The 15,915-nt window shown below is 49.1% G+C and overlaps 7 protein-coding genes across 7 annotated transcripts; 5 read left to right on the top strand and 2 right to left on the bottom strand.

Annotated features, from left to right (window-relative positions):
• Positions 1-22: 22 nt before the first annotated feature.
• M437DRAFT_85829 (putative integral membrane protein, Mpv17/PMP22 family) lies at positions 23-797 on the bottom strand (the record flags this gene model as incomplete). The annotated part of the gene is made up of 5 exons (XM_041028350.1): positions 23-93; positions 146-454; positions 512-617; positions 672-726; positions 778-797. 5 exons carry the CDS (start codon positions 795-797, stop codon positions 23-25), a joined length of 561 nt encoding a protein of 186 aa, XP_040878402.1.
• An 873-nt stretch (positions 798-1,670) lies between these two features.
• M437DRAFT_76524 (nicotinate phosphoribosyltransferase) lies at positions 1,671-3,106 on the top strand (the record flags this gene model as incomplete). Its single annotated transcript, XM_041026641.1, has 2 exons — positions 1,671-1,779; positions 1,836-3,106. 2 exons carry the CDS (start codon positions 1,671-1,673, stop codon positions 3,104-3,106), a joined length of 1,380 nt encoding a protein of 459 aa, XP_040878401.1.
• Positions 3,107-3,682: 576 nt separating this feature from the next.
• M437DRAFT_51756 (t-SNARE) lies at positions 3,683-4,746 on the top strand (the record flags this gene model as incomplete). Its single annotated transcript, XM_041022235.1, has 2 exons — positions 3,683-3,758; positions 3,872-4,746. 2 exons carry the CDS (start codon positions 3,683-3,685, stop codon positions 4,744-4,746), a joined length of 951 nt encoding a protein of 316 aa, XP_040878400.1.
• Positions 4,747-9,488: 4,742 nt separating this feature from the next.
• On the top strand, positions 9,489-10,740 carry M437DRAFT_67323 (uncharacterized protein; the record flags this gene model as incomplete). The annotated part of the gene is made up of 3 exons (XM_041024921.1): positions 9,489-10,133; positions 10,292-10,619; positions 10,676-10,740. The coding sequence occupies 3 exons, from the start codon at positions 9,489-9,491 to the stop codon at positions 10,738-10,740; spliced, it is 1,038 nt and encodes a 345-aa protein (XP_040878399.1).
• Positions 10,741-10,982: 242 nt separating this feature from the next.
• M437DRAFT_34559 (uncharacterized protein) lies at positions 10,983-11,431 on the bottom strand (the record flags this gene model as incomplete). The annotated part of the gene is made up of 2 exons (XM_041019279.1): positions 10,983-11,223; positions 11,277-11,431. Coding segments are annotated over 2 exons (396 nt in total), but the record flags the coding sequence as incomplete, so codon positions are not given.
• A 2,066-nt stretch (positions 11,432-13,497) lies between these two features.
• M437DRAFT_52068 (uncharacterized protein) lies at positions 13,498-14,355 on the top strand (the record flags this gene model as incomplete). The annotated part of the gene is made up of 1 exon (XM_041022293.1): positions 13,498-14,355. The coding sequence occupies one exon, from the start codon at positions 13,498-13,500 to the stop codon at positions 14,353-14,355; it is 858 nt and encodes a 285-aa protein (XP_040878397.1).
• A 392-nt stretch (positions 14,356-14,747) lies between these two features.
• Positions 14,748-15,130, top strand: M437DRAFT_51918 (uncharacterized protein; the record flags this gene model as incomplete). Its single annotated transcript, XM_041022265.1, has 2 exons — positions 14,748-14,927; positions 14,987-15,130. 2 exons carry the CDS (start codon positions 14,748-14,750, stop codon positions 15,128-15,130), a joined length of 324 nt encoding a protein of 107 aa, XP_040878396.1.
• Positions 15,131-15,915: the final 785 nt, after the last annotated feature.

Here is a 15,915-nt window from a genome sequence, read left to right as displayed (position 1 = left end):
TCCTTAGATCTTGGCCTCAGTCCTATGAAGGAGGGAGATCCTTGGGGATGGGAGAGCCGGTAGAGTTGAGGTAGGAGAGGTAGCAGTTCCAGCCTTGATTTTGTTAGTATGAAGCTTGTGTAATTTGAGAAGGAGCAGCACGTACCCAACGAGACAACGTTGACAACCAAGACTCTGTGTTGAAGAGGGACAAACTTGAAGTTCACGGCCTGAACGAATGGCCAGAGCATCCAGTTCTTGGAGAGAGCATTCCAGTATGTGGTCTCGATCTTCTTCGAAGGGTCCGAGCCCTCCATGATGGCCATGGACGAGAGGAAGACGAACAAGTTGGTAGGAGCCAGGACAGTCTGATCAAGACCAACACGAGCAAGGATCTCCATGTTGGGAGAGCTGGGAATGCGAACGCGACGCTGCAAGAAGCCGAACCAGGTGGTAGCGAGAGGACCGAAGACAGCTGTGCCATTTAAGTCAGTGATGATGTAGAGTGCCATGTCAATGGATAGATACATACCTCCGCCGTAGAGTGCCATGCGTCCAGTACGTGCAAGATCGTGGTTCTTCAAGCCAACTTGCTCGACACCCTGCTGGGCCATAGTGTCACCGGTCGCAAAGAGCACCTAGCATAATTGTCAACCATTCAACAACTTCGCTGACTGTTCCTCGGTACATACGGCAGTGGTGATGCTCTGAGTGAGCATAGGGCGCTGAGCAAGCTTCACGCCATACCTGAATGCTTGTTAGCCATGAAAAGGAGCAGGCGCAGCGCACTGGACGAACCAACGAAGGAAGGAAGCCATCTTGACGTCGTGCTTGTTAGTGAGAACGCGTATGGCAGACGAACGAAGTGTGATGTGCTCTGAAGATGAGATATGAGAGAGAAAAAGCTAGGGATTGAATTGACGATAAAGTGAAGCGCCAGTCCTGTCGCAAACTGCAGATGTGGATAATTGTTTATCAAGAACCTGAATTCAACCGGTGCATTTTGCCCACGCGGGTATGACGCGCGACTCGGGACAATGATAGATAAACGCCGAGCTGCTGCAATCTTGTGAAGCCTAAAGACTTTAGCCTCTCCCCCTTCAACTTGTACAACTTACCGCTGAACTCGCCAAGAAACCAGATGGCATAATTAACATGATATCTGGAAGCCCTTGCTAAGTTCCGAAGTTCGTGAGGGACATATATGAGACATGCAGTTTGCGTTGGTCACATTAACAGTCCGAATTCATTTCTAAGAGGCATTCACCAACAGCTACTATCGTCCAACTTGTTTTATGCACAGGAACTGCTCTTGAGAGAGGTGATGAGCCTAGCGGCTTGCAAAGATATACGAGGAGATAGTGCTTTAAGCCTACCGAATGGTCAAGAAACTTTATATTCCTTATATTTCCGTTTGTGAGAAAGGCGACCAACTTCAATTTGATCGGTCAATGAAACATCTCCTTAGATCCATTAGAAGCAAGTGTACTGAAGCAAGTCGAAGATCTAGCATCGAAACTTGCAGATGAGTTAGGAAGTGAAAGATGAGACGCAAGACGTGAGACGAAAGCTGAAACAATCGTCCATGCGTCATCCAGGGTCATGACTTTTTTCCATCGCGGTGCTTCCGCGTTGAGCTTCTACCAGTCATCTTTGTTGTTGTCGTACACCCATATCTTTCGACACTCAACATGGCACACTCAAATAATGAAACGCCTGAGGGCATTGGTTCCTTGCTGGATACAGATCTTTACAAGCTTACCATGCAATGTGCTGTCCTGAAGTACTTCCCTGACATTGGTATACGCATTCAACATCTTGCAGACATATCTGCTGTTTGCTGACGGCCAACGCAGAGGTCACCTACCGTTTCACCAACCGCACCGCCGACCTCAAGCTTAACCGCCAAGCTTATCACTGGCTGCAGAAGCAAATCGCCCAGCTCGCCAACATTCGCGTCACAGACGAGGAGATTGAGTACCTCAGTCAACACTGCTCTTATCTCACACCCGAGTACCTCGACTTCCTGCGCAACTTCTCTCTCCGCCCAACCGAACAAGTCGAACTCTCTTTCCAACCATCCACTCAGAATGACAAGGAATCAGAATCAGACGAGGGCGACATTGCTCTTTTCGTGAAAGGTCGCTGGCTAGACACAATCCTTTATGAGATCCCGTTGCTCGCTCTCGTCTCCGAGGCATACTTCAAGTTCTGCGACACAGATTGGAACCACGAGGGACAGGTTGACAAGGCCTACGAGAAGGGTCTTCGCTTGCTTGAGGCGGGATGTTCATTCTCCGAGTTCGGTAGCCGAAGAAGAAGGGATTACAAGACCCACGACATGGTCATGCAAGGCTTGCACCAGGCAAAGGACGAGGCTACTAAGCGCAGCTTCCCTGGAAAGTGGGCTGGTACCAGCAATGTGCACTTGGCCATGAAATACAACGTTCCTCCTGTAGGAACTGTCGCCCACGAATGGTTCATGGGAATTGCTGCCATCACCGATGACTACAAGAAGGCCAACGAGACGGCATTACAGTACTGGAGTGGTACCTTTGGCCGTGGAGTTTTGAGTATCGCTCTCACCGATACATTCGGCACACCAGATTTCCTCAAGGCCTTCAAGAGACCTGCACCACCAGGTCACTCGCGCGATCCCAGCCTGGACAAGCCAAACCCTAGCTTTGCTGAAGTTTACACTGGAACACGACAAGACTCTGGCAACCCCTTCGAGTTCATCAAGAGAATGCGCGATTTCTACGACGAGCAGAACATCACAGTGCCTAAGACTATTGTCTTCTCGGATTCGCTGAACGTGGACCGCTGCATCGAGTACATGTACGCTACCCAGGCAGCAAAATTGGTGCCTAGTTTCGGCGTGGGAACTTTCTTCACAAACGACTTTATCAAGAAGAGTTCTGGCGAGAAGAGCGTGCCGCTCAACATCGTCATCAAGCTGTTCGAGGCGGACGGCAGGCCATGCATCAAGATCAGCGACAATCTAGGCAAGAACATGGGCGACTCGGAGCTGGTGGCAAAGGTCAAGCACGAGCTCGGCTATGTCGAAAAATCTTGGTCAGGAGGCGATGAGACGAAGAGATGGGGAACCGCAAAGGAAAGCGCTTGAAGGAAACACGGAGTAGCTGCGGCGGGTAAGGAAACGGCGTTCCGAGCATGACAAGAGGACATCATGCTCAGCACGATAATCATAGCCATGACATGACGAGTACATAAGCGTAGAAGGTATAGAATGGCTCAGGCAACCACATATTGAAGTCTATATATTGCCGTCTTTGGACGATTTCGCTCGGAACAGGCAGCACAATACAGCGATGCAGGCAGCACAATAGTAAACAAGCCAAGATCAGCGAAGGAAGGAAGAATGTGGGGTGATAAGAGGTTATCAAGGTTAGCGTTTGCTGCTAAAACCGTCTCAGGGGGCTGTGGCTTGTTAGCGTTTCAGCATCCCTTGAATTGTTCCTGCCTTGTCTTTTTCATTTAGAAACTCACCATCTGCTGCTCCTGTTGCTCGTCTGGCACGAAACAGTTTTCTCTCTTACTCTCACAACACTGCGCCTTCCGCCTCGCGCCTCGCTATTGTCTGCACACAATCCATTCCTCAATCATATTCACATAATCAACAAACAACATGGCGGTAAGCACAGCCGAGCTGACCAGGGTACTGGGGTACACCAATGCTGACATGCGACAGTACAATGGCTATGGACAGAGCAACCCTTATGGCTCCAATGGCGGCTACGACAACCCTCCTACATACAGTACGTTCTTTCTTCCTGCGAGCTCATCTTCAACACATCACAATCCCCCCAGTCCTCGCCCTCCTGCGACATGTTTCGAGAACAACAAGAGCCCTTGCTGACACTCCACTTAGGAGCTCAGAACGACGTAGAAATGCAGCCATTGGCCGATCCCTTCGCAGACCCATACGGCGCCAACCAACAAGCAGACCCCAATGCCATCCTCAACGACTGCCGTGAAGTCGGCCGTGCAATTGACGACGTCGAAAGCCGTCTCCAAGGTCTCCAACGCCTGCACAGACAATTCGTCTCGGGTACCAATGCCACAAACAAAGAGATCGACGCCGTGGGCTCAGAGATCATGACCGCCTACCGTGCTCTCGCCGACCGTGTCAAGAGAATTAAATCCAGACCCGAGTCCAGAAACCCTCGCAAAGAAGCCCAAGTCAATGCCCTTGACCGTCGTATCCGCAAAGCAATCAACAACTACCAGACCATCGAGTCACAATTCCGCAAGGAAGTTCAAGAGCAGCAACGTCGTCAATACCTGATCGTGAACCCCGACGCTACCGAGCAAGAAATCATCCAAGCAACCGAGTCAGGTGCCGATACCCAGATCTTCCAACAGGCTCTCCTTAACTCGGACCGCCGAGGCCAGGCTCAGAGCACATTGGCAAACGTCCGCCAGCGTCACGATGCCATTCAGCAAATCGAGCGCACCATGACTGAACTGGCACAGCTGTTCCAAGATCTCGACAACATTGTCATGCAGCAAGAGCCAATGATCATGAACATCGAGGAGAAGGCCGAAGAAACGCAGACGAATATGATTCAAGCAAACGAGCACCTCGATGTTGCTACCTCAAAGGCCAGATCTGCCAGAAGAAAGAAGTGGTACTGCCTGGGTATCTGCGTTGCCATTGTCATTGTCATTGTTCTCATTGTCATCATCTATCTTGCAGCAACTGGCAAGCTCGGCAGTCACAAGAGCAACAACTCTAACCAATAAACCTCAGGCTAAACAGTCTCTGGCTATGTTTCTTATGTTTCCCAATTCCATTCATCATAGCGGGCGTTTTCGGGGGGAGGAGGAAAGGTACTGGGGCGATTACAGTAGTTTTTATCGAGAGAGCAGAAAGATAGATACCCTTACAATTCAGCTGCTAATAAGTCATAACATTTCGGTTGTCATTCTGTTTTCTGTCTTAATTGTCGTGTCGCAAGAGCATGAAGTCACCCAAGTGAGACAGCCGTATGCGAATATCATCCCACTCTGGAAATGCACAAGGACCAACGCAGTACACCATTGTCCTCACATGCAGTCGGAGTAGACAAGTCGTGACTTGTAGCATATCCTAGCATAGAAAGATATTTGGCATCTCGAGCAAGACCGGGAAGCCATTCGTGCTATTAGTAAAAGAGACATGCACATAGAGATGTTGATGCATCTATTCATCCATTTCTTGCACACAGCATCCCCAAAAATGTTTTGTCAATCTGTTGAAAGGTTGACAAGAGACTTTAGATATCACTAATCAGCCAAGTTGCGACGATTGAATCGCTAGATCAGTCTATGAGTAAGATAACCAGCAATGTTTTTTCGATCGTAAGCTCTCTGGACCTCAGAAGCTGAGTAAAGAGATGGACAAGTACGATCTTCGTGGGGGAAATTGAATCAACACATGCGATTGCACGGCGCAGAAACTTCTTGCCAGTCATTGTTAGCTAGAAGGAAGATACGGTCTAGAAAAGGCGATTGGCAGAAATATGGAATATGGAATGAGAAGGTATACACTGGAGAATTTGTCTCTTTACTCAGCAGCGACACGAACAGCAGGCACTGAGTGTGTTTTGGTTGAAGAAGTGTAGTAGTAGTAAGTTGAGAAAGGCAGTGAGCAGGCAGGTGGTTGATCGAGCTCAATTTGTTCTAAAGGCTTGCAAGTGAGAGAGGTGGGGGAGAGAAGCAAAAAGGAAATATAAGAGGTAGCAAATAAGTTACAGTGACAACATGCAGACAAGGAAAGAGGGATAGACAAGAGCAGAGCAAGGCAAGTACCTTCCGAGCGAGACGATCAAGCATATGCACTTCGAGAAAGAACTGCTCAAATAGTGATCAGGAAGGAAGAGTTGACTTGATGCTGCCTGCCATCTATCCCCGAACTTAGCTTTACAAAGAGACTAAAGCAAGATATAATTCATACCATAAAAAATTGTTGTCTTGCTATCTACATTGTGGCAGCTTCATCGAGCATACTTCGAGCTGCCATTGTAAAAGAGTTACAGAATTAGTGGGCCTTTATTTAGTAAATGTTGAAAGAAACCTTTCGCGATAGTGGATGACTGTTTATTCAATGGTCGTGTTATCAAAGAGTGTCATGCGTTTTAGCCGGGCTTGGGTCGAGCCTGAAACGTCGTCCGACTTCTCGAGTATGTGAATCTCTGGCAACGCGCTTCTCTGTGTATATATCGTAAGCAAGCAAGAAAGAAAGAGTATGGAAAAGGAGAGTGGCTACTCTCATAGTCAGATGAAGACCCTTTGCATCAAGACACATGTATCATTGCTGTTCCCTCAATTCTTTCATGTCAAGCGATTAAGTTGAGTTCTTGTGGTTTTTGTAGACTTGGCCATTCATTCTGCGGTTTACCGACTAGTCATGATGCGTGGATCCATCATGGGAAAGACGAGGTTGCTAGGATGATGTCCAATTGAAGAATGTAACTCGTAGTCTTCCTAAAGAAAAGAAAGGCAGGAGTGCTTCCGACAGACTCCCTGACAGTAACAGCAGGAGCATGAACATGCTCTTCCTTTTTACGCTGTAGTTCGGCAGGCCTGCAAGGAAAGAACGTATCATCAAGTCAAGAGGCACTGCAAAGGCAAGCACGACTTCCTCGGGCCATCTTCACGACCTACCATGGCCAGCAAGAGAAAAAACGTGGCCGAGCTCCTGTCAAGCCCCTTTGTCACGTCCCTTGGACTATGCCACCGAGATGGGTGGACATCTGGTTGATTTCATGCAAATCAAGAGTTCACGGCGAGAGATTCGATGGTGAAAGGTTGGACCTCTCGCTCCGGAAGCTCAAGACTGACTTGCCGAGCCCTAGCAACGCACGTTCCCTACCGACCTCAGGCTTAAAATCTTGCATGCAATTTTCGATATCTAATCAACCAAAAATGAAAGAGCAAAATTGACAAAAGAAAGACACGATCCTGGCAATGGGCGGAATCGAACCGCCGTCGGGTCGGCGTTGCTGGAATTTAACCTCCACAACGACACATGCTACCACTACACCACATCACCTTAGCTTGTAAGGGTTGAATCCGGTTGGCCAGATTCAGGATCTTGAGATCGCCGTTGGGCAGGCTAGTACATGTTGCTGTAATCTAGCTGCGCATTGGGGGAGGACAATTGGGGGTCTATACATAGAGATGTCAATGGCATGTTGACTGAATCCTGCCATGCATGCTGAGGCCTGTACGCTGTTCAAGTCAAGTCACTGCAAGTAGAAATGGCCAGCCAGCGCTCTCTCTGAGATGTTCAGCAGAAAAGTATGCTGCTTCAATTGAGTCTTGTGTCTCAGGCTTCTTAATGCTCAAGCAAGACACTGTCTTCAACACCAGCATAGACCAACAACAAGCAAAAGAAGGATCAACCCATAAGTATAGAGGGCTTTCGATGATGTTGTGGTATAGGATGGTCGGGGTAAGCCAAAGCTCGCCCGTTGTCCGCCAAAATTCTGCAAAAAGTCCTTGAAGCCTCCCCAAACCTCACCACTCCACCTTTCCGGGCAAAAGAAGTGTGCAGAGCATCAGCAAAACGATGATTCCGCCCGGGTTCGAACCGGGGACCGCCTGTGTGTTAGACAGAAGTGATAACCAACTACACCACAGAACCATGTTGTTGAGGTTGTGATTGTGTAGGAAATACTAGTAACTATTCTTGTGGTCCTGTCAGACAGCACTGCTAGAGAAACGGCCTTCCTGAGAAAGACGCTTCGTATTCATGCTTGGTGCCATTGAGGAAGAGCTGCACATGGCGGAAGCAAGAACACACTCGAGGAAGCATCTCATGTGATATGACCTTGGGACGCGAAGAACATGCTGGTCAAACATATATCACGCTAGTCTCGGGTGCTGAGAACATACTCAGGTGAAGGTACTCGAGTATCCAAATGAATTGTCGCATTACTGATCCATAAACGGTTGCTGCACATTTGGGGCTTTCCTGCTCGCTTAAGGCTGGTGTTCACGCGTCCCACGCAAGAGGCATGCAAGCACAGTGACACAAGTGGCTCTCCAAGATGCACCCGTGCTGAACCAACGTTATAGCAAACAGAGATGGCTTCCGCCCTGTGAGGCAAACAATCGGTCGATGGTATGTTTTGTTGAACGCCCCGGCTACTTTGCTCGGTCGCTGACTATACCCCAAATGTACCTCAGTGCCTGGTGACCGGGCAAGCCACAATCCGCGTGTATAACAGTCCGGTGGTTAGAAGTGACATGGCGACGATCGTAACTCCTTTGGAGCATCGTGCAATTGCAGCAGCGGGAGTGTTTCCGGAAGATGCACGTTGTGAATTTCGTTCAATTCAAAATGGCAGCGGTCTTTTTTGCTGACGTTGGTGGTGGCGGCCTGGCGAAGAGAGACCATGGCTCCCCTTAGTGCCTGAGCACGCGCACAAAGATGAAGTGTCGGAGAATACGTGCGTACGAGTAGCGCTCAATGAAGGATATCCGTGGACCGTGGAGTGTGTTGTTTCAATTCTCATGCAAAGTCGCGTGGAAGGATGTCACAGCAAAGAATCTAGAACGCCAGGGACCTGTGACGATCATTTCCAGTCGCTCTAAAACGTAATTCTGATGCAACATCAGTTGTTCTCGACCGTTGCTTTGCTTTGAGCCTTTTCCTCCTTGTACAACCACTTTTTCCATTTTGGTTATCAGATCGGTGATGGGAATTTGGACTCTCGCCTAGATTTTGCCATGGCCTGATATAACGGCCTTTTTCGGACTTGACTCGCGGTGTCGGTGGACGCCGGATTCGCACCGGTGCATCACAAGTGCTTGCGAGAACGACGGCAGTCACCAAACGACTGTTTTCGGACTGCCTCGCCGTGAAGCTTTGCGTTACTTCGCCCGCCAAGTCCGTGGACAGGTTTCTGTCTTGTGAAAGCTGGTCGATATTTCCTCGCATTCGTGGCCCTCTCCCATACTGTCGGGTCTCAATTGGCTAGCGTTCCTACGTGGTCTGACAGTGACTAACTAGCACAATCATAGGATCTGCGAGGATTCATCAGAATGCAGTGCTATGCGAAATGACAGTCGTAACGTGCCAAATCATAGTGGATCCCCTTCCTTTAGGTCTCTTGCTATTCAGGGTTGCGGCTCAGCGTGGGGAAGCTCAAGGGGGTGCATAAGCTGTCAAAGTTGAGTTGAGCCTCTCACGGTTCTGTGCACTTTTGAATCAGAGAAAAAGCAAAGAAAGTCTCAAATAGGACTCAGCAGCGGTGGTTATGGGGCGCGCGGGAAAGCTAAACCCTTGCCCAAAGGTGCTCTAGGAAACAATGCTTAAGCGGCTCATGAGCGACTACCTAACCCCGGGCACGGACACCGCTGAGCACCATGGTCAAGTATTTGTCCTTGCAAGCACCCAATCGTTTGGCCCTTCTATTGCTCTTTCATCCTTCGTTTTCCAAAATTGAAATCGCCGATTTTCCTCTTATACACGAGGAAACGCCAACCAAAAAGCCACAATGGCGCCTAATTTCCAGATTGAGATTGAAAGTTTGCCAGTTGATCGTTCAGCTGGGTTCCACCAAAAAGTGGTGGATGGTATCGAAGATTTGTTACTGGTTCTAGCTGAAGATGGTCGCGTTGTGTACGCCTCATCAAAGAGCTATTCACACATGCAGATCAAGCCTGAAGCTCTATTTGGTCGTTACATCAGCACATACATGAATGTCGACGACATTCCAGTATTTCTTGTACAATGGAAAGAGAACATGGCATTGGGTTCCACCTGGAGAAGCCACCACCGACTACGACAAGGAGACGATACCTACAAGCCTTTCGAATCCACCTTCAAACCATACACGGACAAGACTATCAATAAAGGGACTGGTACCAGAACAAGCACTAAGCTGTGCTTAATGACTTCACGGCCTTACCAGATCACCAGCACATCGCTGATGGATTCCTTTCTCGAACACTATACCACGAACATCCGCCTAATGAACCAGTTGGCACAATTGAAAGGCGAGGCTGAGGAATTTCAAGAAAGCACAACATCAACGAAAATGGTTGACACGACAGTGCAATGTGCAACATTCAAGCTTGAGGCGACCACAGCAACAGCAACGGCGACAGTGACGGCGACGGTGACAGCTAAGACTACGACAGTAAGTATCTCCAAAATCTAGATGCACTGGCAAAGACTTGGATCAGGAGATCTTGGTAGAATCATCATGCTACAAAACAAGATTGCGATTCTGATGAAACAATCTGCGCATGCATCTACGTTTTCTGTAGTCGAAAAGGCGACTAACACAGCATCTAGCCCCTAAAACAAGTGTCAAATTTGGCGCTTCCGCCGACCACTCTTCCCGAATCAGAATCAGGAGCACCTCGAAAAAGGAGCATTTCCGAGTCAACAACGTCCACCAAACCACAGATAGATTCCGTGGTGGGTGATATAGGCATCGAGATTGCCACTTCACGCCTGCAGACCATGAAGGAAACTGGTGCATGGACGGCCAAGCCACGTACGAAGAAACGAAAACAAGAGCTCTGCACAGAGTACTTGTGCAAAGAGTGCGGCACTACCGATTCTCCAGAATGGCGACGAGGCCCGCTTGGCTCAAAAACTCTCTGTAATGCTTGTGGTCGTGAGTATATGTGATTCGATATATTGAGGCTCGTTGCTAACGTATTCATTTTCCAGTACGTTGGTCGAAAGCTCAAAAGGAGAAGGAAAAAGAGTCCATCGCTGCGCAAAAGACGCAATGACTGCTAACAGGATCAATCTTTCGAGGGAGCGGTGCGGGCATCGTTCCACAGATTAGTGCTAACATAGAGTGCACAAATTGGTGCTGCTGCTCTCATGAGCTAGACGGCATGCTAATAAGCGGAGTAATGATAGATGGATCCAGCCATTGTGTCATTAAGTCCTCTGTATCAAGTCTATCGTCGAGAGGTCGTGAAAAGGTTATGCCGCTCCTTGGGCAAGTCTCGTTCAGTCAATCCATTCCATAAAAACGCCGCAGGGCATCTTCTGCCTCGGCGAAGTATTGCTTGGCTTGATCCAACAGAATCCTTGACGAGTTGCATAGCGTCGATTTTGAGTCGCCCTCGGCTTGTAATGTGTCGGCAACCACGGTCAGTTGCTCAATTCGCGCACAAGTCGATTCAACTTTGTAGATGCCCAATGTCGCACTCGGACCCCTAAGGAATTGGGCTTTGGTCCATAGTTGCTTTATGTCTTGGCTCTCCCTGTTCGTACAGTCAGTATCATCTGGAGAAGCAGAGCAGTGTCATATACTGACAGGCATTCATCCATCTCTGCAAAGGTCCGTTGGGCAAGTGCGAAGAAGTCACACACTAATGAGCGAGTGAAGTATTGCTCGTCTTCGTCATCCAACTCCAGAATCTCACGAAAGATTTTCACATCGATGGCGTAGTCAAGTTCTGGAAGCTTTGAGATCTGGTATGTTCGGCCCTGAACAACATCAGTATGGCATACTCTTTGAAGATCTTCTACAGTAACGCTTACACCAGTGGCCGTAGATTGGAAGGCGTGAGACATTTGGGCGTGTTGTAGCATGATGAAGGACTTGTTCCAAGTGTGAAGACGAGATTGGTATGGTGGACTGTGTTGAGGCCGAGTCGGTCAAGCAATGCGAAAATGGTCCTCGAAAGCGGGGCGGGCACCAAGAGGGTAAATATCAAAGGGATCCAAAGCAAAGGCTAACTTAATGGATTGGTGGAGACGCATGCACGTTGTCAAATAGACGCTCGGATTGCTGAGCCGTCTAAACATGTTCACCTGCATATCATCGATCGGCGTGTGCCTGCATGCGCTCGTATGTTGACTCGAACGCCAGACGGCGTCAGCCTTTCCGGTCTGTCTTCTAGAGCCGATCGTGGGCTCAGACGTCTCATTATCGCAAGGACTGCATCTGAGATTGCAGGTGTGCGAGGCATACGATACCAGAGCATTGACACAAACTCTTGAGCATCGGTGCGAGATGGAAAACACTCGCGAAATGACGTCGGTTTCGCGAGTGACAGGGGCTGCTTTGGTGCGCGTTTTGCGTTTTGGGTGACTCGGCAAATGTTCCCCCCAAAAGGCTTGCGAAAAAGTACAGTTCCTTCTGTGCAAAGTCAAAACCAAACACTCCGGGGGGACCGTTGCGTGTCATGAGTATTCCAGCGCACTTCTAGAGTGCAGTTCTCAGTGCACGCACGCATGTCACAGATATCCGAGTCAGTCTGACGGTGCTAGAGTCAGCAAAGATGCAAGAATGTACACTGCATGTCTGCGTTGCGGAATCGCGTTCGTGAGCAAGTAAGGTACTTCTGACCCAAGGGTTTGGTGATGATTTGGGATCACAAAGCCCGTCGTTTGACCTTCGGGATTTGACTCGAAGACTCTGCACATCCATATCAAGTAGCCAAGGGTTGTTCGCATTAGCTGATCATCAGAGTGGGCTTGGTCTGGCAGTCGGGCGAATCAAGTCTTGGATAGCATATTGCAACAATCCTCAGGGATCGAAGTGGCCGAACTGCCGTAGGGGAGACGGAGCGACGACCGTCAGCGGACTTGATCCGTTGACCCATCTCTTCTCATCACAGCGTTGCGGCTACTGTGCGCGAGTAAGCCCTAATCATCGCTTATGGCTCTCGATAAAGTGGATAAAGTGGCAGTGAAGCAGCCCTGAAGAGTGCAGCCGAGCCTGAGTGTACCTTCGTGGAGTCATCATATGAATCAGGAACTCGCCAGGAATGCCCGCGAGTCGTGAGCAGCAGGGAGAGCGAGCGAGCGTCAGCAGGAAGGTGTTCCAACAGGCCGGCACGTGGCAGTGACGATGCTCAACTCTAAAAACGAATTTGGCCCGAGCACACGAAAATGTTCCAAGTGCTGATGAAACACACGAAAGAAGATGGAAGAAGATGACCAAGCGAAATCGGAAGACTATGGGAATGTGAGAGTGCGATATGCGAATTATCTTTGATAGGGTTGACCTTCGGCAATGTGGCCGGTGGCTTCATCGGATCGACTTGAATGTGGATGGCTGATCCAACAACAAAGTGCCTTCTTTCAGTCACATGGCTGTCAGCTGTCTTGCGTTGCGTCTTCGGCAAGCGGCTGCGACCGAGCGAAAATAGATGAAGGCCGGCAAAGTGCCATGAGGGCAGAGTCCTCAAGACCATACTCGGAGTAACATGCTGTCTTGACAAGCAACATCATCATTGATTGATATCATCGTCGACCAGATCGCAAGGGTCGTCTGCTTGCGATTGTACTTCAATCGAGCGATTTGGCAGACATCTCACGATCATATTGATTTTGTTCGATGGGGTAAGAATGCGTTAGACAGCCAGGGTCGGCTTAACATAACCCTTTCTTGGCAAAATGATGCGTTTGCGATGCAAAAGTTGGAAGCACTCGTCAGACACAACTCTACAACCACCGACTGTCACGCGCCAGTGCGAATACGCCATTACAATCTCGGATTCACCCACTGTCTTACTCAATCATTGCAAATGGCAGATGTGCGCTCGCTGCTGCGTAATGAGCGCGCCTCGCGTCGCATCAACCACCCTCACGCAAACTATTCAGAATCCGGCAAACTACTATGCGCCGTCTGCAACGTCTACATCAAGACCGAATCGCTCTGGGACAACCACGTCAAGTCGTCACAACATGTTGCTCGGCTAGACCATCTGCGCGCAAACCCTCCACCACCCCCGGCACCGACCCAGACTCGTAAGCGCAAGGCTGGAGAGGGTGATGACGAAGGCAGGAAAAGAGTCAAGGCTGTACCTGGAGGTTTTGTGCCTGAGGGTTTCTTTGACGCTGCTGAGGAGGGCGCCGATGAAGATGAGGTTGAAGACGTGGACACAGCACCTGCTCCATCAATACCAGACGCCCCTGTCGCCGAACCACAGCCCGTCGCTTCCGCACCGCCCCCTGCAGCGGACGTGAATGAAGACGAGTGGGCCGCCTTCGAGCGTGAGATGGCTACCACTCAGGACACTGCTCTGCCTATAATCAGCGCATCTGCGACCATCTCAGCCGCCCCTGTCACGGCCGAGGAGCTAGCAGCCCAGGCTCGCGAAGAACAAAGCGCACAGCGAACCGCAAGAGAAGCCGAATTAGAAGCTGATACCGAGGATGCTGCACTCGCATTGCAACAGGAGTTTGACGAGATGGACGAGCTGGATGAGAGAGTGAGACGCTTGCGGGAGAAGAGGGAAGCCTTGCGTCTCTCCAGGCAACAAGACACATTACCAGATGCTCCGGCGCAGAATAAGCAAGTCCCACAACATGATCAAGAGGAGGACGATGATGATGACGACGACGACGACAAATTTGATGACTGGACCTTTGGCGCTAGGTAGGTAGGTAGCAAGGCACTTTGCCTTCTTTTCTGATACCCGCAATGCTACCACCACTGCAACCTCCCATATCCATCAAACAACACAGGCTGTGATGAAGAAGGCTCGCAGAACAAGGTTTGTGCACTAAAACCTGGATCGTATCGAGGAACAGTCATGAAAAGCTGAACAACCATGGATTCAAGACAATCTTCCAAGCCATCCAAGACTGATTTGAATGCCCTCACGAACACAATCGATTCAGGAAAATCGTTCTTGTACTCGAGTAGAGAAAAAAGAGTCAAAAACAAATAAATCCAACAATGATGTCATTGATTTCTCTAAACCATCCTCTCAATTCACTCTTCCATCTGCACATCTCTCAATCATACATTCGTGTACCCAACCCACCCATCATGACAAAACCTTGTACTCTCTGCTCTACACCTAGAGATATTCTCATCCGCTGCCAAATCGACGAAAGCGCAAAATGGCATTTCGTCTGTCCTGGAGCTTGCTGGAAGTCTGTTTCTGGAGGTGTGGAAGATGCTCGTGGCTTACAAGGAAAGTATCCATATTATAGATATGGAGGCATGGTATGGTTGAATCTCGAGATGTTGAAACAAAGAAGTTTATTGCTGATGGGAAAGTACAGTGGAAAGATAGAAGTGCCGATGGACCTATTAGTGCGAAGAAACCTAGAAAGGTTAAGGAGAGGCAGAAGGAAGAAATGAAGAAGAGAGAGGAGGGAAAGGCTGCGGATGAATCACATGGTGATGAGGAAGACAGTGATGAGTAGACAACCTTTCGTCTTTCTGGATCTGGGTTCGGCTCCACCACGAATGGATAGCTGTCAGACAGCCCAGAGCAAAGTCTTGATCGCAAGCCCGATACCCTTTGGAGGATTTTTTATCAGTCAAAACCTCGATATCACATCCCTCTAGATCGGACACCATCGAGACTACCATGGGCTGGATTGATTGCCCGCATCGACTTCAATGATGGTACATCGCCAACAAACGATGAAAGCGGATCAGTCTGCTTCAGGCTGGAGTCAATGTGTTATTGCCCTCCAAATGTGTGCCATCGTGGGTTTTTGCTATACAGACCAGTGGACGAGCGAGGATGTTTATGGAGGATACGCGTCCGGCACGTATCGTTAAGACGTCTACTCGTGTTGAGCTATCAAGGACGTCAACATACCTCCAAGCTTTTGGCTCAGAGAATACCTCACTAGGTTCCTGGCACTTACTAGACATCAGATTGGCACTCCTCAACCCAGCCAGCTTAAGCGAATTCTGACATGCTCTGGCAATGGCTGTTTCATAAGAGTTGTATGCACAATGAACAGCAGCAAAATCTCATGCCATTATCACTCCCGAACACTTCTGTTTCCTTTTAGATATGCCAGATGATATCTCTGGTCTTGAAATTTCTTCTGCTGTGCTACTTTGACTTTTCCTGAATGCTTTTGTCGTCCGGTCTGTCTTGTCGTTAGGATGCCTTCTTGATTCTATCAAGTCAGAGCTGCTGATGGTACGACCCTGACTCCTATGATTCCATCCTTCTTGACAGCAACATACT

The sequence above is a fragment of the Aureobasidium melanogenum genome (assembly GCF_000721775.1).
Source record: "Aureobasidium melanogenum CBS 110374 unplaced genomic scaffold scaffold_15, whole genome shotgun sequence".
NCBI lineage: Eukaryota > Fungi > Ascomycota > Dothideomycetes > Dothideales > Saccotheciaceae > Aureobasidium > Aureobasidium melanogenum.
Note: the sequence above shows the minus strand (reverse complement) of the source record. Positions and strands in the feature narration are given on the sequence as shown.